This window comes from Oryzias latipes, chromosome 21, assembly GCF_002234675.1.
Source record: "Oryzias latipes chromosome 21, ASM223467v1".
In the NCBI taxonomy this organism is placed as follows: Eukaryota; Metazoa; Chordata; class Actinopteri; order Beloniformes; family Adrianichthyidae; genus Oryzias; species Oryzias latipes.
This window is the reverse complement of record NC_019879.2, coordinates 22,689,702-22,715,425: the sequence shown is the minus strand read 5'-3', so window position 1 is coordinate 22,715,425 and position 25,724 is coordinate 22,689,702. Positions and strand designations below refer to the sequence as shown.

Here is a 25,724-nt window from a genome sequence, read left to right as displayed (position 1 = left end):
AACTGTGATATTTTTATTAGATTTATTGCACAAACAGCATCGACAAAAATGTTTTAGATGTTACTATGTCATTAAGAAAAGTGGAAAACTTTGGGGGGGAAAGAAAAGCTCAATCTGAACATTCAAAAGCTCTCATGTTTGTCAAGACAGCAGAAAAAGACCTTCTGTTTGGATGGACACTTTTGACCTCAAGGACATAAAACAGTCCTGGAAGGAAGTGAAGAAAATATGAGGATGTAAAGGAGAAACTATCATCACCTGTATCAAAATGAATCACATTTGAGAACCCATTCAAAAAACCTTTACATTTTACAAACGTTAAACAACTCGATTCTTGGAGGCCCTGAGGATTTTCTTGACTTGTTTTTGGGTGGGTGGGGGGACTCCAATTGAACAATAAAACATCAGGAACAAGTAGAACGTGATATTGGGAGCTAACCAGAAAGATTTAGCACATGTAACAGTCAGGAATATTTACATTTGAGAGTTTTGAAGATATGCTAGAAAAAAAATGGAACAGTGTGGAAGGCAGGTTTACAGATTTCTGTGCAAGTACTACAGGATGAAACATTTACAGAATGTTTGCATGATCCGATGAATTGTCTTTGGTACATCGTGAGCACCGCAATCCAGAGGCCTTAAACTGAACACACATCTTTTCTAAAACATTTTAAATAACCCTCCTGACTTCAGGGTCTCTGTTACAAACCGTGGAAGGTAGACACTCTGCATACAAAAACGGAATGACGCACCTTCTCTTCTCAATCAAACTTCAGGCAGCGGGTGGAAGGGTTTGGAGGACGGAGGCACGCACAAACACTCCAGAAACAAGTCTCTTATGGCAACTGGTCAGTACAGCAGGAAGGCATGAACAGACAAAACGGGAGGAAAACTTTCAAGACTGTTTTTCTTGTACTCGCCGCACACGAGTGCGCACTGGAAGGAAAGGCAGACGAAAGCTTTTGAAAGGCACGGAGCTTCAGAAAGCGCATTCATGAGGAATTTATCCGCTAAAGAAGTGCCAGATAAACACACTCACATGGTGTGGGGGTGGGCACGAAAGGAGAGGAAAACAAACTATTTTTACAATGTTGGCAAGAATGTATGGGAGGCAGTTAAAAAGTAAATGTAGGTTTGGATGCATCATGGTGCATCATGGGTAAGGAAGCTGATTGCAACAGCAAAATAAATTCAATATAAATTACTCGCAAAAAAAAGTTAAGGTGAATGTTTTAATGGCACCAAAGGATATTGGATGGAACAACGATGAAGTCCATTTTAGATTCACACTTAGTAACCGTTGCTTTAGATGCACACGCGACGCTTTTAGAAAAGAGGTGCAACAAGAGCGCTTAGAGAAGGTTTCTGCTGCCGAAGATGTTATTTGGGTCCACGTAGTCCTTAACGGACTGGAGCATCCCCATGCCAACGCTGGAGACGGTCTCTCTCATCCACTCCTTCCGAAGTTTCCCCACTAAATGACAGAAGGAAGAAAAAAAGAAATAAATACGCAGAGGAAGACGACTGAGGGGGAGAAATAGAGGAATCGGCACGGCTGATTGCTCTGCAGGCCACTGGGAGCCAATCAATCTTGTGAGAGTGAGTGAATAAACAGAGGGTGATAAATGCTTTTATTCAGAGAGGAGAAATGTTTTGCATGGCATGATTTATGGAGCTCAGCAGACTATCAAACTCATTAGGCTCTGTGTGTTCCCAGAGGAGGGGCCGGCTGCAGCGGTCCGTCCTCGCTCTTGGGATCCGCCGCTACCCTCTAAATCTTCTCCTCCAGAGCCGCTGAGCTCTTTGCTCCGTCTCCTTGTGCACACGAGTGCAGCCCTCCATTTGAACCATGAGTGTGCTTAGATGTCCTGAGTGCTGTTCTGTGCCCTGACAACTGCCTGGTCAACCAAAAGTTGGCAGATCGGGAGAAATCCTCCGTCAGAGTGGTTTTTGGCGTGCGTGAGGAGAGCCTCTTCTGCTGGTTAACTCACCAGCTGCCTGGCCAGACATTTGCCACAGCGTCTGTGCCCGACAGCAGAGCCATGAGCCGCAGAACTTTGGTGAAAGAGGCGGACAAACCTCAGGCGTGTTAAACAAAAAAAAATGTAAATGCTTCCATATTTTCCTTTACTCTGCGTGCTTGAGCTATTATTATGGGTTATTTAAACGGTGGTGCTGTCCATTTCTATATTCGCGTTGCCTTAGAAAGGTGGCTGAACAGGATGAACACTAATCAATTCAAGACTGTTGGCAAGAAAGAACGTCTACCTAATGATCTCAGATCCAAAGCACATAACAGTAATTTCTTTAACTATAAATTCGCTCCAAAGACCAAGTCGCAGCAAAAATCCATAATAAAGATGTCAAAATGTTATTTAACAGTCAACTAAAGTCTTTATATCACTTCAAATAGCTTGATCCATTAAATTCTTTATCGTCTGTGTCGCTTTGGAACAATTTCGCTAAGCCCGCCGTAGAACTGAGCGGCACTTCTTCTGCAATGTCGGCAGCAGCAAATACTGACCCTCACCTACAGTGCCGTCTAGCAGTTGTGGCCATTTTTTATTTTTTCTTCACATCATATATAAGTCGCACCCGAGTGTAAGTCGCAACCAAACAATGTGTTTATATAAAAAAAAAAAAAAAAAAAAAAAGGGGGGCAACTTATACTCCAAAAAGTCTGCCAACTTTTGCTTGTAAAATTATTAACACTGGGGAGTTGTGCTCAGGTGGGGTACAAACTTTAAAAATTAATTTTAAAAACATCAATAAAATTCAACTTCTGACTAATTTTAAGTAGTTAATCAAAAACAAGGTGTTGTCAAGCTACATTTTAAATTCTTTTTCCTGCAGTTCAGGTTTTTAAAAACTGGTAAAAAGATTTTAAAATTTGGATGCAATCCTTCACAAATTGACATGATTAGCTCTTATTAATAAAATAGTAAATGTTTGAGTTGACTTTGACTTTAGATTCTGTCATGCAACGTAAAAAAGTTTTTTTCTTGGGAAGAAAAAAAGTGTTTACAGGTGCTGCTCAGTGAGTAAACACTTCAAACCAGCAGCGTAATCGCTTCTGATTGGATACAAGCAGCTGAAAACAGGAGGTCAGATGACCAGAGAACTTTCTTTTCCTGTCCCACTTTATTCTTTTGGCATCAACACCAGAGAGCCCCTTTAATGACGGAGAACGATCAGGGAAAGGGCCACCTTGATGCGTTACAGCGCCAAGTTTTCAGAGCTCAGCCAGGAGCCCCAGACAGGGGGGGGGGATCTGCCATAAGGACAGCGAGACCCATCTCCCGACAAAAACTGGGCAGACACTGCGGTCACCAGGGACACAAAAACACCCAGATGGTGACGCAGCGACCAATCAGCTGCTGCCCAATAACTAAGGAGGTCCTCTGCTCTCTGCTGCCACCTCTTCCTCCTCACTCCTTCCTCCCTGTCCCACCTCCATCCCTCCCTCTTCTCAGTATAAGGAGAGAAAACAGAAGGTGCTGGGACTGCATCATTGCCCCCATCACTGTGATAATTTACACATCTATCTTGTCATATTCTCTCTTTTTTTTTGTTTGCAGTTGCAATCAATCTCTGCAGGTCTGGTCTGCTCAACTGAGACATGCAAGGCAGTGCAGGTACTCATTCCAAGACCAGCGCTTGCTTCAGCCGAGTGATATTTATCTTGTGTGGAAAAGCTTGGGGAAGTTCAAAGCCGGAAGGGAACTTCACTAAATCAGGTCGCCCTCTGCGTCTCCTGAGTGCACTGACCCGTGTGGACGTGGGCGCCCCCGTGCAGCAGAGAAGGCAGAGGGGCTGAGCGGAGCCTCGACTCCTCCACATGCTGCTCTCCAGCCTCTGTGACAAATGGGGGTCAGGACGTGACAGGTGACGGCCCTGTGTCCCCGTGATACGACAGGAGCTTCGGCTCCAGTGTGGGGTTGATAGATGGAGGACGCTGCTTGTGATTGATATTTAACAACTACTCATCCCTACAACAATAGTGACCTAGTTCAAGAGTGGGGTAATCTGGCTCTTTGAACAAACCTGTAAATCTAAAATGTTTAAGGTTTTTATTTGGGGGGGGGGGGTCAGTTCATAAACGGAGGCGGCAGAGGAGAGTCCCACAGAGAAAAGGGTCAGAGAGCCTTTTCACTCCCACACAGCACAACCCTGGCCTGCTGTAAATACAGGGCCATAAAAATGTATATTTTCTCTGGTGCCCTCCTACCTCTCCATCCCTCACTACATCTGTTTTGTTTGATACCCAAAACCCAACAAAACAAGCTCCATTTGTCAAGCACTGATTGTGGGCAGACAAACCGGCCTGTCTGCTCCCAGATAGCAAGCCCCGCTGTTATTAATCACAATTACAGAGTGGGCCTCACACACTGGAGCTGCATCAATATCCCCTCCTCTCCCCGCGCTGCTCGGGGTGGCCGGGCCACCGTTTGGAGGTCAGCATACAGCCGGCGATAACGGCAGCATCATTTACCCCAAACCCGCTGCCTCCTTTTTATTAGCAATCTTTTAATTTTGAACCCTTCCCCGCCTCCAGGAAAAAAAATTGTGATTTAATATCGCAGCTGATTCAGTGCATACTGTTCTTGACACATGTGATGAATAGCCTGAAGTGATGTATGAAAACAGCGAGGCGGATGGCAATATAGATAAGGGCGGGCGTTTCGGTTAGCCCTGATGGGGGCCAAAAGTGTTGTTTCACGGCCCTCCCTGGCTCAGGTTTCATTTGTTCATTTGGTCACTACTGAACTGAACAAAAGGGCCAAGTTCAAACAGATTCAGGGCTTTTTGGGGAGTGAAGCTCCAGCAAGATGAGGTCTACATCTCAGAGGAGATGCAGATGTGCTGATCCGTTTAGTTTTTGCTTTTGTGAAACACAAACAGCTTTGTTAGTGTGCAACAACTCCTAAAATTCACAGCTTTTGGTACCTCCGTGGTGATGTGACAAGCTCCCCCCGTTGGCAAGGATCTCCTCTCTAGCTGCATGCTGGGAAAACAAAAAGAAAACTTTAAAGTACTCCTCATTTAATGAGAGTATTTGCTGGCAGAAGTTTTGTAGGACATTGAGAGAACAAAAAGATTGGATAAAACCAATAAAAGGAAAGCTGAAGATACCTCCACTTGTTCATACACGTGAACCGGATCGCTGAGTCCCCTGTAGTTGAAGGCGAAGTAAAAGTAGACACAGGCTCCGGCGTCGTACGTCTGAGTCACCCTGCAAACAAGACTTGTTTAAACAAGCAACAAAGGCTCTCGAAGAGAAACTTGACAGCACTCAAAGAGGAGCCATTTCTTTGAGGGGTTCATTTAGGAAGTTTTGACTTTTCTGATAACCAACAAGAGGAAACTATGTTTAATAGGGAAATCTGATCAGACTTTAAAACAGAGAATTCTTTAAATTATCTTAGGTAAATTCATGGGATTTCAACAAAAGCATCTCCTCCAGTTTGCGTGTCGCCTCTGTGGCCTCGTTCCCTGTGGAGCAGCGCGGTGCAGAGCCCTTGTTCATTTGACATGGCCCATCACCTGGCACTCTGACTGTTCTAGAGGTTAAATGGACAAATCAATCATGTGACAGCGCACAGCCGGGAAATGAATGGCTGCAGCATAATCAGGCCGAGGTGTAATCTGTCCGCAATCTGTGAGCGGCGGCCTGGTGCACCTCAACCGCTTCACCGTCTGTCTGTCTCGCTGTCCATCCGTCTGTCTGGAGGGCCAACTCAATTCAAATTTTAAATGAAGAAAGTACATCTCTTTGAACAAAAAAACTACTGAGAATTTTGATAGGAAAATCTTGTTTTAATCATTTCAATTTGCAGAAAGTGTTATTGGTTGATGGGCAGAAACAAATTTCGTGTTTGGAAGATCTTATTTCAATAAACACCAAAAAAATGTTACAAAACGAGCAAAAAATAAGAGTCATACCAATGCATTGACTAATCAACACACTAAATTTAAAGGAGAAGTCAGGCTGCACAATAACTACATCTTATTTTTGTGCCAAAAACCAGATCTAAATGCAGACAACTCAACAAACACAATAAAAATTGTTTTTGTTTTTTTGTTACCTGCAAGTGGATAAAGGTGGAAACTGAACTCCTTTGTCTTTACACTCATGAATGATGCGTGCCTTCACATTCCTGCAAATATCTAACACCCTGAAAACAAATGAACAATTATTTAAAAATATATATATATCAATCTGTTAAAACAAGAATCTAATAAAATTTCACATCACTTGTGAGGGAAACACATTGTAAGAATCAATTAAACTGAGGTACAAAATTATTAAAATTCAGGATAAAAGCAGGAGGAGGCGACAGACGGACAAACGTGACAACCACTGTGCAAGAGATTCCCACTGGTGTGGAAATAGCCGCCAGTCGTAAGCATGTGCAGCCGTGTGTAGCGTGTGGAGGATGGGAAGGAGGATGGGTAATGAGCCAGGCACATATGCTCGCCTCGGTGCCTGATCTTTTGGTCTCCCCCGTCAGGCATGTTACACAACAGGGAGCTGCACATGCTCCTGTTTGTTGTGATAATAAAAACATGTCGACAGTGTGGATCGCACGAAATGAATGTGGGCTGCGTTTGCGACTCAAACATCACACGGTCCTCACGCAGAGCGCTCTGCAATGGCCCTGTGTCCTCTGATATACGTGTGTGTGTCAGCAACGCTGTAAAGCTTCCATCAGCAGCGTCGTTTAACGGAGGGAGAAAGCAGACGCAGGGTAGAAATAAAAAAATGTAAAAAAGAAAAAAAAGGAGGGGGGGGGCCAGGCGGAGGACTCTCAAGGCAGGAAAGTGGGTGGTGGGTAAAGAATGCCGCATTAAAATTTAACAGGAAAAAGCCTGAGCTCATTTCAGTGCACTTACCTGTCCCAAGGCACCGAGGTTTCAAAGGACTCTCCGATCACAAAGTAGTCCATTCCCAAGTCCTGCATGGATAAAAGCCCATTAAATCAGAAAGCTGCGATGTTTAGATCTTTTTCACATTCAGATGTATTATCAGAAATTATTAAAATGACTAACAAAAAACAAATGATATTATCCATCCGTCATTTTTAGCAGATATGTTGAATACGTTTATGGTACAGTAGAAAAAAAAGAAGAATTCAAAACCTATTCCTAACTGTCTTTTATTCAAAAAACATGAGGAAAAAAGTAAATTTATTAGCACATTTACTAAGTCTTACTTTTTCTAAACGTTTTATTTAATTACAATGAATCTAGTTTTGGTATATCTTGGATTACAATAGACCACAAAGCTTCCATTCATGACAACAAAAGGTGTACCCCCTTTTTGGTAATTTGTTACTGAGACTCCTAAAGAGCTCTGTAACTGAACTGACCGAAGTCAACTCTCTGTTGTTGGTCTGTCGGCAGCTCATGTGCTCTCCTTCCAACGCCTGTGCCCAGATCCAATCAAAGACCTCCTGAGGTCATATTCTGTAATCTTTCGTCATTGCTCACTATCCTATCTGCTGTCAGCCTCCAATGCCCCTGCCTGCCCCACCTGTCTGTCAGCTCAGGGAAAGCAAAAGCCAGAGGAGTGACCCACCCGGAGATAAGCAATGACGAAGGTCAACATGTAGCCCCTCTGCCCATTGTCCTCTCCAGCTGCCAGGCCCCTGGAAACACACAGCAGGGTTAATATTTAACATCTCCTTTCTTCCAGCTTTGATTCTCGGACCGCTCCTCTTTAAAACAGCTGTCGAGGAGCCTGTCAGTCCCACAATGTACGGATCAATGCTGCTGTGTTCCAAGCATCGCCACAGGTCAGCCACACATCTATCACCTGCGGCGGGTAATCACATATTCATTCACCATCCAAACTAATCAGGCCGAGCTCATTAGAAAATCACTATATTGATTTTCCACCCTTCTTAATGTTTCCCAACACCAGGAGAAAACATTCCTCATCAAACCCTACCAAACTAATCCATCACTGACACTTGAGCTTTTGAGTGATTGTGTTTTCAAGAAGCAAAGCAGAGACGCAAAAGATGCTGCAAGTAACTGACACGCTTCTTTTGCATTCAACTCTTTTACAGACTAAAGCTGTTAAGCATATCTGGGCTTTGAGCTAAAAAGTAATTTTTTGAGAGATTTTATTTTAAAAGTTTTGGTCTTTAAAAATAAAAACAGTTTACACTGATATACAATACATGAAAATAAAATGTCTAGATTTTCTATATATATAAAAATATATATTTAATATACTTTTTTTTTTAGCTTTCAAAAATATTGCTGACAGTACAATTTTGTTGCCATCATTTGCCATGACATTAAAGCTCAACTTGTGTTAAAATAAACTTTTTGGGTGAGAATTAAAGCAAAGATTAAATTAAATTAGCATCATCCCTCAAATATTCATGTTTTCTGCTTTAGTGCATTAATAACAAAGACACATACATGCTGATGGAGTTGCTTTTGAATATTTTTTGTGAAAACTTTCCCAAATTATAAGATAGAGAGGAAAAGGAGAACAACAGGAAAGCCCAACAAACTGGTAGCTATTCCTAACTTTAACACCAATCTAAGAAAAGGTTGAGTAAAAGTTAAAAAAATGCCTTCAAGTCTTGTTTTTTTTAATCACTCTGGAATTTTTTTCACAGGCACAACAGGTTCTCGTGGTCTAAAAAAAAGGATATGCCAAACAAGTTGAAACCAAATTAGGCCTGAAACAATTCAGTAATTAAAGTAAAAAGAAAAATGTGTTTAAATCAGAAACTAATAAGGACCCGCCGCTCGTCCTGATATTAAATGTCCCTGTGATGACAAATTAAAAGGTAACTGTAAAACATAAGCACAATAAAAGACAGAATAATTCATTCCGACTAAAAATTTTAAAAGGTTTCAGAAAAGAAAAACAGTAGCAGTGCTTCCTTTAAAAGTGAATTCCTTATAGTTCTTATTTGAGTCACTTCAGTTAGAAACAAACCTCCTTACATGAAGCTTTGCACAATCCAAAAGATTCTCACCCAAACTTTGCAGCAATGTCATAAACCTGCTTCTCGTGCTGCAGGACCTTCTCACGGTTTCCTTCAAACAGCAGGGTGGCCACACACAAGCGGTTAGGGTCAAACCCTTTAAACTGCAAAAAAAAAAAAAAAAAAAATCATGTATTTTTTAAATTAACTGGGGCAAAAAAATGTCTGAAAAATGTGTTTTATCTGTTACCTTGGTGATGTAAAATTTTTTCAATCCATCTAGAAAGGAAGTGAAAATGGAGGAAACCTGAGGTTTCAGGGCATGACCTGTGGAAAACATCAAGTTAAAGTTGTCAGGACTGAGGAAGAAGTGGTGGTAATGGCCCTCAAATGCTTGGTAAAGCGCAGTCTGGGAATCAAACGGAAGATGGAAATATAAATGGCAACTTTAGAGCAAAATTACAAGTGGCCAGAAACTGCCATCGACAGCCTCTATAAATCAGAGAGTTTCCGAAGAGAAGTAAGGTTGACGCGGTGAAATCAGTCTTCCTCACCCTCACTTTTTTGATTTATTCTTGATCGGACGCACAAAAGCGCCTGTGGACATGTGAAAATGAGGGGCTGGGGGCAGTGGGATGGTTATCAATCACAGCGGGGAAGTCACGGGTGATGTCGTTGAGACTTAACAGTTCATTTATTTCCCCCCATGCTCATGTCTCTTCATCCCTTAGTGTCCTATTTGTTTCCATTGCAAAATTTGATTGCAGGTCTTAAGGTCTCTCACAGCCATCATGCAATAATTGATTAAATGCTGAAAATTCATAGAGGCTAAATGAAGCCAACCCTCACCATAATCTTATTTTTAACTCATCCCTCTCAGTTTTCCTTTTTTACCAGAACACGGTAAGGCAAATTATTTTATTTACAAGTATGATTGTGATATATTTTGGTTTAAAATATGCAAAGCCCTAAATTATGCAGGATAATTAAAACATAAACATATTTATTTACTCGACAATAAATTCAAAAGAAAGAATAAACCCTAAATAATTCAGGTTTGGATGAAGAAGGTTATACAAATAAAGAATAAAAACATCACAATGGTCACTTTCTCTTTCTTACTTAATGTTAAGAAATGCCTACTCTATGAAACGTGGAAATGTAGGGGAGATAATGAGATCCCCGGGGATCTAGGAACTTTACAGGCATCCCTGGCAATGCAAGATGCATTCCACTAGACCTCAAAAACAACGCCATAAAAGTAAAACCTAACAAGCACTTAATTTTCTACAGTGTTATTTTTCAATGTGTCTGCACTTTTCATCTTTGCACATGTAAATGCAGCACACATAAATAATACATAGGAATCAGTGTTACAGTTTAGTGCAGGGGAGCAGCAGATTGTTGGTTGCTGTTAAATTTGAAAAGATGAGAGAGGAAAAAACAAAATAAATGAACACAAGCTTCATTTCTCTGTTTCTTACAAGCCAACCACGTGCCACACATCTGACAAAAGACTATGTTTATGCCGACGCTTGGGACAGGGAGCGGCTTTATGCTTCCTAAAAATAGAGCTCTCTTCACTTTAAGACATTGATTTTAGAAGGAGTGGTTACAAAATCATAGGAAACTTACCAAACTTAAACTGTTCATTATCCATGAGCCTTATCGACGCCGGGGCACATCTCTGGGAAATTAAAAAAAAAAAGTAATTAAAATAAACTTTACTCATAGAAAACAACGTTGCATGTTCCAAAAAAAAAAGAAGTAAAGTAATAAAAAAAAAAAGAAGTGAAATGAATTTAGAAGTATCTAAACACCCATTCTGATGTGTTTTTAACATGTTCTTGTACCGTTTTTCTGCTGTTAGAGGACACATTTAAAGAAAATTAAGCTTAAAATTGCATTATAGAGTATTTCTTTATTTAAATCATTGTGAAACGTAACGTTTTCGTTACTAGATCTGTGTACGTTTTTGTTCTCTAACTAGCTGACATCTGGCTTAAAACTGTACGGCTAAACAGCTCTGACACTGCTCGCCATTTTTGTTGCACTGCAGAGTTAGGTTTGGGGTTTGAGGGGCTGTAAGCTAAAGGGAGAGCATGTAAATATAGAACTCTCAGTCACGGGTTATGAGAGGGGGAGCAGGGTTGCCCCTTGCCAACAGTCACGTCCACAATCCAGAGGTCAATTTCTAAGAAACTCTTGCCGCGCTACAGAAACTATGTCTAAAAAGAGTTTTTTGGTTTGGCTAAAAACGTCAATCATAATGAAAAGACCACTGGGAACACTTACAATAGATCAAAAGATGATCAGAATGGGTCTTTAAATAATTTTTAGCGCCCTATGGTCTCAAAACTTTTTTAAACATTTTTTATAATTACCGGTAAATATGATCCAAAACGTTTTACAACGTTGTTAAATTATTGGGCTGTGGAGTTTCCGACAAAACAACTTTGGGCTTGGTTTAAAAACACATAACAAGTAACTAATCCATCCTGAACCAGTGGAAAAATCTAAGTACTAATTAAAGACTTAAGAGTTTTTGGAGCATCAAAATTGAAAAGACTCGTCAAACAGCTGTGACAGGTTTTATATCCTTGTCAGCAGAAATGTGTACAGTACAAAAAAACAAAACGTATGTTCTCTGTCAGTTTTTCAAGAATGTTCTGTTCTCTCCATTGACAGGAGGATTTGAAATATCATACCTGTCTGGCAACCTCTCGAAGACACGCAACTCCCTGCTCAAAGTTAGGAAACACCACCGACCCGTATTTCTGATACTCTGGCACAGGACGAATCTTCATAGTTACTTCAGTAATCACACCCAGGGTTCCTGTGGACAGAAAGGGAGTAGGAGTAAAAGAAAAAAGGAAACAAAAAACAATGCCTCTTCAAACAGTTTACATGCCCTGAGCCTGTTGGAACATTTTACAGGGCTCTGGTACATATCCTGAGGTCAAATGGTTGACCTTTGACTCACATTTCCCAGCAGTTCAGGTTCCCTACAACATGGCAAGACAGCTGAGATTCATCAGTGTAATAGCAAGAGGAAATAAAACAAGGCACTATGAAAGGATCCGAGGCCAACAGCAGCAACTCAAGCACAGGTACAAGGAAACTCCAGGCTGACACGGTGACCCTGAAAGCTGTCAACCACAAGCGCCTAAAAGACTCAGAGAAAGCATGCTGGCATCTTTCAAAGCTCACAGTAAACTAAAGCAACACAATGACGTTGCTTTAATGCAGATCCTTGATCAATCTTCAAAGCAAAACATGTGAGCCGCAAATGTTTATCCCTGAAAACACAGCAACAAATGAAAACAAGCTGAGACTAAGAGCAACCATAGGGAGAATGTTTACGGCTGTTACCGTAAGCATTTCACACTGTTGGCTTTATGTATATGCCATATTACTAGCAGATGAATGACGGCATTGCTTGGACACTTCTTATGAAGAAAGCTTTTTTTTTTCTTTTTTAGGTTCTTGGCAGAGCGAGCAATGTGACTCATTTGTTGGGGATTTACTTTTCACACATGCACCACAGGCCAAAACTGTTTTAAACATTACGCGGAGGATGAGAATATAAACGCCCACAGATGGACGGGCTAGATGGTGTAAAGCTCAGTTTACTAGATTCACTCAACATTCAAAGCTCCTCTCTGATCTGATCTACTGTGAAAGTGTTCTCAGTGGTCTGTTAATTATGATTATACCCTTTTTAGACAAATTAAAAAGCCTGCGTCATTTTTAAGACAGTTTCTGTAAAGCTGCAATAGTTTATTACAAATTTGCCCCAGAGTTGTGGGCGTAACCATTGATGCAGAATAAGCCTTCCCAGACTACCCATGGTCCCTTTGTTTACACTCTCTCCTGCTATCTTACAGCCCCTTATGCCCCGACCTTAATATTACAAAAAAATAAAATGTCGAACAATATCGGAGCTATCCAGCCATACAGTTCTGAGCCAGATGGCAGCCCAGACACGGAAAACAAAGACGTACATGGATCTAATTGTCTGCAAGTGGATGCATCAGAATCGAGCGAAGCAGGGAGCTTGTGGTCTGCCGATTGTAGTTTCTTCCTAACAACTACAAACTTTTTCAAACTGGATTTATTTCGTCTGCTCCTGTTTCACAATTTAAAATAAAGAAACAGTCAGAAATGCTGTTTTAATTCTAATTTTCTATTTGTCCTTTGTCATGTGAAAAAGGCTACAAGATCATGTAAAGCACAAAAAGCAAAATTTTTGCCGAGGACTAGGGAGCGTAGAAGCCACTATCCAGGATGAAACATCCAAGATGCATGAGTACATCAAGCTCAAGGCCCCAACTGACAGTGTGCTCAGTGAATGTCTCAGGCAATGGAGAGCAGAGGATACAGTGCTGGAGGACAGATCCTCATGGGAGGACAAACCCCTGCATGGGATGTACCACCGGACCATAACTGAAGTGGCTGATATCACGAAGTCCTACCAATGGCTAGAAAGGGCTGGCCTACAGGACAGCACTGAAGCGCTCATCCTGGCAGCTCAGGATCAAGCCCTGAGTACCAGAACAATAGAGGCTCAGATCTACCACACCAGACAAGACCCAAGGTGTAGGCTATGCAAAGAGGCCCCTGAAACAATCCAATACATAACTGCATGGTGTAAGATGCTGGCACGGAAAGCATACATGGAGCGCCACAATCAAGTGGCTGGAATAATATACAGGAACATGTGTGCAGAATATGGACTGGAAACCCCAAGGTCAAAATGGGAAAACACCCCCGAAGGTGGTAGAGAATGAGAGGGGAAAGATCCTGTGGGACTTCCAGATCCAGACTGATAGGTTGGTAATGGCGAACCAACCAGACATTATAGTGGTGGATAAAGAACAGAGGAAAGCTGTTGTGGTGGATGTGGCAGTGCCAAGTGACGGAAACATCAGGAAGAAGGAACATGAGAAAGCCTGGAAAGTGACAGTGGTGCCTGTGGTAATTGGAGCACTCGGGGCAGTAACCCCCAAGCTGGAGGAGTGGCTACAACAGATACCTGGAATGATGTCAGACCTCTCAGTCCAGAAAAGCGCAGTGCTAGGAACAGCTAAGATACTGCACAGGACCCTCAAGCTCCCAGGCCTCTGGTAGAGCTTGTGTGAGTAACCACCCACGGAAGGGTGAGAGGGGCTTTTTTATAAATATCTATATATATATATATAGATAGATATATATACACAGTATATATATGAAGGGATCTTTTAGCATTCAAAAGCTATACTAAGCAAAAGTAAAAATTCAAATTATTAATTGTAAACAAATTCATACACTTCATCACAAACATGTTATTTTAAAGTTGCCATTTATAGATTTATGCCTACTATAAAGACTTAATCTGCTCACTTTGGACTTTTATAGGGACATCTAACAAACGGCACACGACGCACGCTGCTCTCTAGTGGCCTACAGGAAAATGAGTTTATTTATTCGTTTCATTGAGGAAAGGCAGGTTACTGCAGGCCAGCAGTAACCTGCCTTTATCTATGAGATCCGGCTGTGACGGGATTTAGCAGTGCCACCAGCCTCGCTGGTGAAAGGCATATGCATAATTAATGGATGTGACTGAGGAAGAGAGATTGGGAGGAGCCAGATTTTTCTAGAATGAAGTGGGGGTGGGGAAGTAAGCAGGAAAATGCACTAAATGCAACCAGTCAGGGCTTAGGCCACCGTTATCTGCAGCAGTGGAATCTGTATGGGAGGCTCACTAAGCGTTTTAATCGTAACCATTAAATAAACAAAGCTTGCACTGAATACATATTTTTAGTTAGCTGCGAATATTCGCGTCAATCGTTCTTTACGCTGCTAGAAGCTTGTTGCAGTCACCCTTCTTTAAGGTCAGAGAGACAAATGGAGTCGGAGAATAAGAAGCTTGAGGGCTCCACAGCAGTTTTGCACAAAATGGATGTTTTTCACTTAAAATGCAGAGCATAGTTGAGGTTTTTTAAAGCAACTCTTTCCTGTAGCTGATGTGGTCGACTGTCAGGCTGCAGGATGGAGATTTTTTGTGTTGTGTAGGCAGACAATTATAATGAGAACATGTGGTTGTGTGACCTTTGAGCTGCACAGCTCTCCCAGCAGACCAGGAAAGACATGCATGTGTGTCCTAGTTCTGCTTTGCACACTGATCTCAGCAGCAGAATCATCTCTTATTCAATAACCTGAATTACAAACCAGTTGGGGGGGGGACTTTATACATAAAAGAAATGCTAGCTGAATGAATAATATTTGGTATTAAACTTTTTAAAGATGTCACTTGGATTTAACAAAACCTTTTGGTGCATAAATGTGTTCAAAACAATGTAAATTTGCAGAAGTAGGTTTAAAAAAGATGTTTAAATCTACTTACCCTGGTTTTCAATACATCTACTTATATTTTTAAAAATGTAAAATGTATCATACTCTGAATAAAGTCATTTACTGAATAAAGTTATATTAAAAAGACATGTTTACAAGCTGCAGCAACAGGAATCGTTCTTTTTATGGGTATATTCTTAATAATATGGTCATATGGGCTGACAATGTGATCACACTGCCACTCTCTTGTGGCAACATAACCATTGTCTTGATTGTCTTAATTAGGATTTATTTCATATGGAAATTACCATAAGGCTTGGGAGATTCGTTTTATAGTTTGAGTAAAGGTTTGTAGTGATTCCTGGAGAAATAAATTCTGAAAAAGCTGATCAAAATCTTTAGAAAAAACATGTACCGGTTAATCTTCCAATGTTTGTTGTTAAAAATATATAGTCTTAATTAAAAGAAAAAGCTAGGCATACTCATTAAAATAATATGTCCTTAAATATGAACTTATTCCAGCTAAGATGTTAAGAAATGCTCTTCACACAGCAATGTGGTAATGGAGAAATGAAACTCATTATTGTGTACGTTTAAACTGTTACAAAAGGTTGTGTAAGCAATGGAATATTTTTTATGAACAAACGCTAAAGCATTTTTCAATTATGAGAAGACAAGAAAACCATCTTTGGCAATCCTGTCAAATTAGCACATTTTCTTCAGATTACCAGCTAAATGCTTATTAATCCATTTAGCATTATTACTAAAGAAACAAAATTTTAGTAAATTAACAATTAAGTTTATGCAAAGTGTCAATATAAAGTGCGTCATGTGTGACTGCTTAACGTAAACCTGATTAGCCTTCATGCAATCATTAAAGAAATATGAATAAAAAGTTTGGTCTCTTCCTTTAATTGAATCGCTTTCATTGAGCACAAATTGAAATGTTTGCTGCTGTTCCAGATCAGTCAGGGAGCAGATTATTAAGCTTTGCTTGCCAATAGGGTTTGCATCCCCAGCTGTTTAACACAGCAATGCCAAAAGTTCAACTCCATCAGTGTTTAAGGGAAAACAAGCATATGGCAGCATCTGCGCTAGCAGCTACAAGGACAGGGCACTGCAGACAGAGTGGAGCAGACGTGCATCGGTTAATTTCCAACACTCCTCCCGATCCCTTTTCTACCAAAGCTAGTTAATAAGTAAGGAGTACGCAGCCTGAGAACTGTCCTGATGTTACTGTTTTATCTGAATGACCTTACAGACCTGAGCGGGAATCAACACAAAGTGTACACGACTGTGAGTGCGGACACATGCCATTGAGTATTGAAATCACATGAGTGAGAGGGAGCTAACCTTCTGAGCCCATGATGAAATGGTGGATGTCTGGCCCCGTGGACATGCGCGGCCCCTGACAGCTCTTTTCAATCACACCTTGTGGAGTCACCATCTTAATGCGGATTACCTATTTAGACAGAGCGCAGCAAAGCAACAAGTAATGATACTAAATCTTTTCAGACCAAATTAGTCTCAAAAGATTGATTACAAAAATGGTGTATGATGGCAATATTGATGCACGTATTAATTAGCAGTCTGAAAGGGTCTAGAAAACTGCTGATGATATTCTCTCTAATTGCTGTGTAGTAACTTGTTCGCTTTAATTGGGTGAGTGGATCAAACACAGTACGGTAGAACGGAGCGAATTAACTCACCAGGTCCTCGATGTTGCCATAGATGTTCTTCTTCATCCCTGATGCCCTTGTTGCTACCCAGCCACCCAGGGAGCTGAACTCCATGGAGTCTGGCTCATGTCCTGTACAGTAGCCGCTCTCATTAAGCTGGGATGAAAGGGAAGACAGCATGTGTTTGTTAGGGGAGAAAAAGTTAGGAAATAAACAAACATTAAAGTAAATAAGTTAAATATATAGCAAATACAAAAAAATAAAAATAAATGATGGAGGGAATGAAGGCGATAAAAATCCCATCCTGCATCTTATGGCTATAGATATACAGTATTCCCTCACTATATCACAGTTCATCTTTTGCGGCCTCGCTGTTATGTGGATTTTTTTCAGTGCAATATTGCTTTTGTTTTAACAGCACACTGCGTTCTCATTGGCTGGATCAATCCATTTCTCCCGTGCGCGATACATGCAGCTCATTAAATCTACATAAATCTTCATTGCAATCAGATCTTTGTTTTCATTCTATATTATTCATACTGGACTTATTTTTCCAGAGAGGTTTGAATTTTGAGAGTTCAAAATGAGAGAAAAGTTTGAAAATGTTCATGTCTGTCTGAGAAAAGTGGCTGAATTGTGTCAGGAGGGGTTTTACAGCCTTAAAACATCTGTAACCCTACTTCACGGATTTCACCGCGTTATTTATGGAACGCATTCCCTGCGGTAAACAAGACTGTACTGAGATAGCCAAGATAGGAAAAAATGGCACAAACAACTTTTATCCTACACTAAAAGCTCATTTCTTTATTCAATTTTAATGATTTAAGCTGGTTTTATTGTTGCATGCTCTCCTATAGAAATCTAATTCATTGAACAGGATAGTCTATGTGGCTTTATGTGAAACAGAGCCTTTATAACAAGGTGTAGAGAGACTTTTACATACTTACATACATACTTATTAGTTTAGGAGTTTAAGGTTTAGGAGAACATCGATTATTCTAAATCCCTAATTCTGAAGGGTTGTTATAATAATAAAAGCCTTTTAAGTATGACAGCATAACACTGCTTAAAAGAGCACAAAAGTTAGTTTCAGCACATTCTCCTCTGTAAATCAGTTTATAATGTCGACCCATCTGCTCTGTCAACTGGGCCCAGTCTGAATGCAGAGGTGGAGTCTGCTTTACATGCAGCTCACGCATTCCTCAACATCAAACACCCGCTCCCTCTCCATTTTTCTGAATTAGCTTGATGGTGCCATCTGCTCATAGCCACCATCTCCTCTCCCCCATCTCAACCTCCTTCCCAAAGCCTCTGAGATCCACCGAACAAAGAGTACCAAGGTGAAAAGTGGGAAAAGACGTGGAGGAATGATTAGACTGCTCGAGTTTATGGTTGTGCTTGCTTACCAAGTTCTCCAGATCTTGACCGATGATTCCAGCCTCTATGTGGGCAGTCAGGTTTTTCTCGTCAATCCAGAGAATGCGGTTCTACAACACAAACAACATGTCTGCAGAAGCCAAACATAAATGCTTTATGTCTTAAAGAAACATGATACCGTTTGTTTGATTTGAAGGATAAAACTGCCTCTCCCGCACAACTTTTTTATATTTTCTCACAAAACTTTGAAAGGTTAATTGTATGCAGGGCCACTACAGGAAAAAAGGCCTACAGTCAGCTTCCTTCAGGTTAACATTTAACTCCAAATGTTTGCTTCTGGTTTAGTTCACTGAGCACACGGTTCACCCATATCCTCAGGAGGTCGTGTCATAAGTGCCATCAATTATTCTCCAGTGGTAATAAACTTTATGGTCCTCTCGCATTGCTGCTTTCAAGTCTTTTCGTAGGGACCATCTCACCTCCGACCCCGACAGAAAACCCAACACTGATGTCTGTGTCACCAAACCTGGTGACTGGCAGCACCAATGATAGCCAGTATATCACCTCTTTTGGATCAAAGGACTGCAGGGCACTGGTGACCAGTTTATATTCCACCTAGTGAAACACTATCATAGTGATGCTGGCCTGCTTGACATTCTGGTCAAATAAATTGCTGAAGCAACACTTTAGTATTCAAATGACAGCCACTTTTTTTTTTACAAGCTTCAAAATGTGTCTCGAGTGTGAACATTTTTTTAGCTGAACTTCTGTAAGGCAACATTGAATTAGGTTTTATGCAGCACGTACGACTATTTGTGCACATAAAGAGTAATTTGAACGAAACAAAAGGTCCGTTTAACCGAACATAAAAAGACAGGAAACCTTAAGGTACATTCAAAAATAAAAACTCAGTGCTAAGTGTTTGGAGACAATCAGATGCGAGAAGTGATTATGCAGTCACACATTCAGAGACTGTCAAATTTGAATTTGATCAGTTAAAAAGAATTATTTCAGTGCTTATCATCACTGAAAAACTGAAAGTGAACTATATAGAAGTGGTCTGCAGCTTGAGCAGTCAAATAATTAAAAGCTTTTTTCATTCACGACTTACTAACATGTTTTTTATTAAACTTGTCTTGCCCGGTAGCTAAGCAAACAGGTAAGAGCTAACGGTCTCTTGTGTTGGACAGATTTTACTGCTACAATAGGGGGTTATAAAATTTTTTATTCATAAGGTATATATTTGTATAAACCCCTTTTGTATTTGAGGCTAAACTTTATATCAAATACATTTATAAAAAACCTCACCTTTATTAAAGGAAGGCTTTAAGTGACAAACTCGGTAAGCCGGCATTTTATTGAAACACATCTGACCGTGTTCATCGATGTGTTTCATGTATTTTTACACGTCAGTTTCTTTCTATGGAACAAGATATAGGCAGTACTGGGTAAAAAAAAATAGTTGCATATCTAAGAAGTGTTTACCAAAAACTCAACTCTGCAAAGTACCGGTTTGCTAAACGATTTGTCAGCTGTTCTGATGTGTGATGTAAAAGGGCCAAAGAAAAACAGGCCAATGCTGACAACCAAAAGGACATGACCTCCCGCTCTAAATTAAGTTACACAAATCTCTTACATCCTCTGATCAATAAATCAATTTCCCATGATTCCATGCTGGAATATAGACACTGAAGTCCAATAAAATGGCTTCGTCAAGCTATAATCACAGATGTACTGTGATTGAAAACCCTTCGAGTTCACACACCATCTGGGAGGTATCCAAGGAGATAATGGAACGAGTCTCCTCTGGGGGGCACTCAAGAGCACTAGACACACTGGTCCCTCCTGCAAGAAAAAAATAAAATCAGATTACTGATCTGAGAATTTAGACAGTTAAATTATGATAATTAAAAAAAACAAGGTCGAAATTAATTACAGAAGATACGTTTATCAAAGTGCCAAGTGAATGCTTTGAACAGCTGCCATTTTTGCATGTTTAGGACTAAAATGTGTAGAAGAAATAAATAAATGATAAAAAGTAAAGTGTGAAGTTTATGCCTTTTTTTTCTCTTCAAGAGTTCAAATCTGCCAATACGGAAAAACGAAAGAAAAATATAAATTTTAAAAAATCAAGAATTAATTCATATCTTTTCAGCTACATTTTGTGGCTTTATTAATTTAGGAGCATTTGCTCAAAAAAATATTCAAAGCGTTGTCAAAATTACTCAAGAATACCAAGATGAAAAGGCTATGTAAAAAAAAAAACTTTTATTGCAATATAGCTGGTAAATTACATTCAGTTTTACCAAAGGTGTTACATTTAGGAGGACTTCTAAAAAGATCTCTTTAAACTGTGATATTTTTTTATGGATCTCTGTACATAATAGGGAGAAGGGAGGTTTTTAACTTTAACATCTTGTTAGATGATTTAAAATTATGAATGATGTTGTGTTTATTAAGCTCTTCTGTTAATTATAAAATCCTGCAAGAACGTTTTTAACGTTTGACATGACTGTTGTCTCTTCGTGCAAATTATTTGAACTCATTAAACTGGGACAAAAGCTTTGAAGCTTCATGCTTACCTCCATATGGTATTAAGCAAACATTGTGTTTGCACGCCAGCTCCACAATTTTCACAACATCACTGTGACAGTCTGAAGAGAAAAAGAAGGTTGTTAATGAGAGGTAAATCCATTTTGTTCTTTTTTATTATCAAATGATATGCAACTATGTTTTCTTACTGTGGAAAATACTAAGAAACTCAAGGGGAATTAAAAAACAAACATTCACTGAATACTGTCTTTGCCATTACAGCAGGGGGAGCAGCAGAGCGGTTTGGGAGCTGCTGATTCTCCCTGCAGCCTTTTGCAAGGCAGAGTCTGATTGACTGAAGCTTCACTCTCTTGGGTGGGGCATCAATACAGATGCCTTTTAACCAATGACAGAGCAGAAATCCATGCACACTGGAGAGGTGAAGCAGCAACATCCACCCACACTGATAGGTTTCACATGCCTCCAGTACTTTAAAAAGCAGCGATTCTTCAAATCAAATGAAACACACACATTTGGACTTCTGGCTGCAGAGTAAAAATCCTTCAGCGTCATAAAATCAAATCAATGCTACTTACACTTTAACATTTCCAATGGACATTTGGCAAATACATGTATTTGCAGGGTCGCAACCTTAAAATGGTGCTTACATGGGAAAAAAAAGATGTGCTTAGACTTTCTTGATGATTTGCTGCCTAATTAGAAGGTTGCTAATCAGCTTTCAACCAGCAGTCAACACTCATTTGTATGATAAAATAGCCCAAGTCATAACAAGGGAAAAGCAATCTCACAATCATAACTCATAGGTGTAGCACGCAGGTCCACACTGAGGAGTGTTGGGTGTCAACCCTCCTCCCTCTGACGCTTCTTATTAAGCTTCCTCTCATACATATTAATATCCCTGCGTCGGCAGAGATTAACCCTTTAAATCATCTAAACCAGAAGGAGGGTGAATTAAACAGCGTTGAAGTAGAAAGACAGACGGGCTCAGGGAGGGGAGAGATTCTGGGCTGGAGAGAACTCACTTGGCCATACCACCATGTCTGGAACACGGCCGATTTTCCCCTCTCTCAAAGCAAAGATCTCATGCAAACAGTGACCTGGAGAGAAAAAAAGAAAAGTGCTAATCACAAATGCTTTCCATCTTTCAACACAAACTTGTGCTTTAAAATAAAACTACAAAACACCAGCCTCCGTTTGCTTCCTTACCATGAGCACGAAACACTCTGTCCTCTGCGTCGGCAGAAAAGGGAACACCTGTGGATTTGAGTTCCTCCACAAAGGCCTCATTTAAAGTGGGAGGTGGTACTGCACTGCTGTTCAGTGCAGGCTGAAACACACAGACATAAACTTTGCTGATTGGTTTTATTGTGGCAAGGGGCTTCTTATACGTGACACAATTGAAAGACATGGACTGTACTCACTGTTGCAGCAGCTTTGTGCTGCAGAGTGGCCCCAAATGTGTTTTCCATCCAATCTTTAAGACCGGGGATAATCATACCACTAAGTTTGTACCTGGATTCAATAGAGGGGGAAAAAGGTCAACAAGGTGACAGATAAAAAAAGTAAAAAGATCTTAATTTTCAACTTTGCTGTCTTATTTGAAAAGGCAGATCTATAAGAGAGAAAACAGTTTCTGTAAAAAGCAGGTAGGTTTTAGTTGAGGTGGGGAAACTGTTGCTTGCCAGCATTTGAACAAAAGGAAGCCATTAGTGATGTAACTTCCTGTTTAGTTCATTCCTCAAAGTACATCCTGACACATGCTTTGTCGATTCCTGTTGTTGAAAATCTGTCCGGTTTTTAGTCCACATTACAAAAGATGCACAAATGTTCAGCTGCTCCTGCCATGTGACACAAAGATAAGGTGTAAGAAGCCTCATTGTTTGTGCTATTTGAAACCAATGACCATTTTTTTTCTTTGCTGCAGCTAAGTATTGTCTTTTCACCAAGTGAGTTATTCCTGAATGGAAGGAAAAACAGGTCATGTTAATGAGCAGGAGTTTGGGCCGGCTTGGAAAAAGCCAGCGACCCCGTCACAGATGACAATGAACAGTTTAAATGCCGAACACTAGGTGGCAGAAGCAGCACATTGTTGTGAGCGTAGGCTGGAGAAGGATGAAAAGTTATTTTAAATGCTGTGGACTGTGAAAAACATCAATGCATAACTCCACTTTCAGATGCCAGCAAATAAAGAAACTGGAGAAGCTAAACAGTGAGTAAGACAGGAATTAGAGTCTTTGAAAATGAAAAAATGAATAGTTTTAACGAGTGACATTACCTTTTGCCAGTAAATTCAGCTTGACCTTTCTTATTGTAGACAAATTTTGAGTCACTGTAACCCCAGCCATTCCACTTCATTATCTCTTGCCTACAGAAAAAGAAATAATGGAGCAGGTTGGAACAAGAATTTGTAATCTTAGATTGGCGGAGAACAATAGAAGAAAAGGTTACAAATACAGAAGCGAAGGCTACTTCCAATATTTTTTAATAATGTGAAGTTAAAGTGGCTTTGTCAATTCCTTCCAAGTAATAACAGGAGGACAAAGAAGGAATAAACCACAGAAATAAACTGACAGGCAAATATAAATACAACTAAATTTATCATTCTTCAAAGTTCATTAGGGCGCTGATATTATTTCCATATTTATAAGGCAGGGCTGGCTGAAATTTAAATCAAGACACATGTTTGAGAATTGCTGCACAAGGCTTAAAGAATTTCCTACGCAGTTATACATTCAATTTATCAATGCCACTTTTCTATCATTATTAGGTTCAGATTTGTGTGGTGAGCAACAATATTTGAGCATGATCTAAACCCCCAAGAAAACCAAATTACATCTGTTAATCCATTACAAGTTTTACTTTGGAAAATACCTGCTCTAAACAGAGAACAGCAGGTCTCTGTAGTGAACTAAATGAGTGATTAATCACTCTGAAACATATAAATCAAGTTGATGGGATTTAGAGAAATCTAAGCCAATGGAGCTTAGCAATCTCCTACAGAAAAAAGGAAGACATTACGAGATACAAAAACCATCTTTACCATATAATAAACTTGTGAGAAACTTTTAAAACCCAAGTTTGAATAAACTAGTAGTATCTGTTCAGACAAATTGGTATAGACACAGCATTCCAAGACATTAAATCCTTGCAGCCTAAATCTGTTGCAACATGCTGCTGTACTGCTTTTTTGAGTCCTAAAAAACAGTTTGAAATTAAAGTTGTGTTTTAGTCACACAAAAGAATACTTGAGAATGCATATTTTTAAGCAGCAAAATTCGTCATCTTCCACCTGAATTTAATACAAATGTGAAAGTCAAAAATGTGAAAGCTGCAATTCTTCCAGGACTAAATCAAGCATATTTTGACAAGAACAATAAAAAAGAAAACGTAATTGCAAATACTGAAACTATAAAACCTGCATATCATGGTATCTAAATAGAAAGCAGATCCGGAACTGAAATCAAAACTGTAAATGAAACTAAACAAAAGTGGAATTACTGGAATATTCACTTGTTGCCGTCTTAGCCACTTTAACAGTTCATTTGAATCATAGTATTCAAAAAAAAGTGAGGGTTAAATCAAAATCTAATTTGAATAAAAATATTTTCCATTCAAGGATGGATGGCACTGCCACACGGATGATTACAAAAGGGTGGTGCTTGTTGTACCAGTTGATGGTTAAACTGTCAGACAGTAGATGTTGTCACCACATTGTGATGACTTGGGAATGAATAGAGCTAGCTTGTAATAGGTTGAAAGTCACGCCACTTATTCTGACCAATCAGCTCACAGGGTACATTTAACTGATTTGTACTTGTACTTTTTCCAAATATCAAAAACTATAACAGTATTAAATTAGTTTAGACCTTTTACATGTTCTACTTAAGTTCAAATACATAAAGTTATTAATCATAAACTACGACGAAAACGTCCATTTCCTGTTAAATTACTTTGAGAAAAGAGTTCTCAGTGCATCCCAAAAAAAACCAGTAGCCACTGTGTTGAGATCCTCGTCAATACTGAAAAAATCTCAGCAGGCAAACTCAGCTTTAGACTCAAAGCTTCACAGAGAACTAACTTTCTGAAAGTCGACCACACCAACCTCCAAACCGCACCCACTCTTAGGAAATGAATGGCTACTTTGTAGCCGGGGACAGTTAGCTAACATGCTATCCACTTTCACTGCTTTAACGTTTAAAATGTTCCAAAGTGAACAATGCGGTACTTTTCTACGATGCTGAACACAAACGCGACTTGTTTACTGTATTATATGCAATGGTTTGTCAGAATAAGAAGCAAAAGCGGCAGAGGATGAACCCTGTTCCACCGCTCCATCACAGCCTTGTACCTCCTCCTGGGTACCGTCCTCTTCTCGCTGGAGACAAATGGCTTGCTCCCCTGGCCTTTGCAGTCCACGGCTAAGACGGCGGTGTTACTGCCACTTGGTCTCTGTAGATGCCCGGCAATTACACTAAGTCTGTGCTGTGCAGCCATTTGCCTGTCGGAACCGCCGCCACAGCTGTTGGACGCCATGCTGCTTCCGTGTTTGTGAAAGGAAGATCCATGGGAGCCTGTCAGAGGTCAACTCAATGATGCGTTCTTAACTGTAGGAAATATTAACTTCGAATCGCAAAGTGTTCTAAACGGTTGACAAACTTTCAATACGGTCTCAGAAAAGCGGTGTAGCTTTAACTTTGTAACGATACAATAGAACTTGGACTAAAAGATAACATTTGGTAAAACTAAAACCACATATTCTAAATGATTTACCTATAAGAGTTTATATTTATGGGACTTATACTTGATCTCTCATTCTTTTTACTTGCTACAA

At 40.0% G+C, this 25,724-nt stretch overlaps 1 protein-coding gene across 1 annotated transcript; it reads right to left on the bottom strand.

The window, feature by feature from the left end:
- On the bottom strand, positions 1 to 25,466 carry agps (alkylglycerone phosphate synthase). The gene is made up of 20 exons (XM_023950668.1): positions 25,242 to 25,466; positions 23,169 to 23,258; positions 22,315 to 22,405; positions 22,100 to 22,220; positions 21,916 to 21,990; positions 20,923 to 20,994; positions 20,106 to 20,185; positions 18,370 to 18,450; positions 16,994 to 17,119; positions 16,638 to 16,746; positions 11,660 to 11,787; positions 10,587 to 10,638; positions 9,202 to 9,278; positions 9,003 to 9,115; positions 7,580 to 7,649; positions 6,895 to 6,956; positions 6,087 to 6,176; positions 5,134 to 5,233; positions 4,948 to 5,005; positions 1 to 1,474 (listed from the first exon to the last, which is right to left on the bottom strand). The coding sequence occupies exons 1-20, from the start codon at positions 25,424 to 25,426 to the stop codon at positions 1,353 to 1,355; spliced, it is 1,902 nt and encodes a 633-aa protein (XP_023806436.1). The 5' UTR covers positions 25,427 to 25,466; the 3' UTR covers positions 1 to 1,352.
- Between the last annotated feature and the right edge of the window lie 258 nt (positions 25,467 to 25,724).

Bases quoted from the DNA above. Each gene is read 5' to 3' on its own strand.
- agps (XM_023950668.1), bottom strand. From the start codon at position 25,426: ATGGCGTCCAACAGCTGTGGCGGCGGTTCCGACAGGCAAATGGCTGCA. The intron at 20,186-20,922 runs GTAAGCATGAAG...TTTTTCTTGCAG, and splicing joins TTGCTTAATACCATATGGAG to GAGGGACCAGTGTGTCTAGT. The intron at 17,120-18,369 runs GTAAGCAAGCAC...CTTTCATCCCAG, and splicing joins GTCAAGATCTGGAGAACTTG to CTTAATGAGAGCGGCTACTG.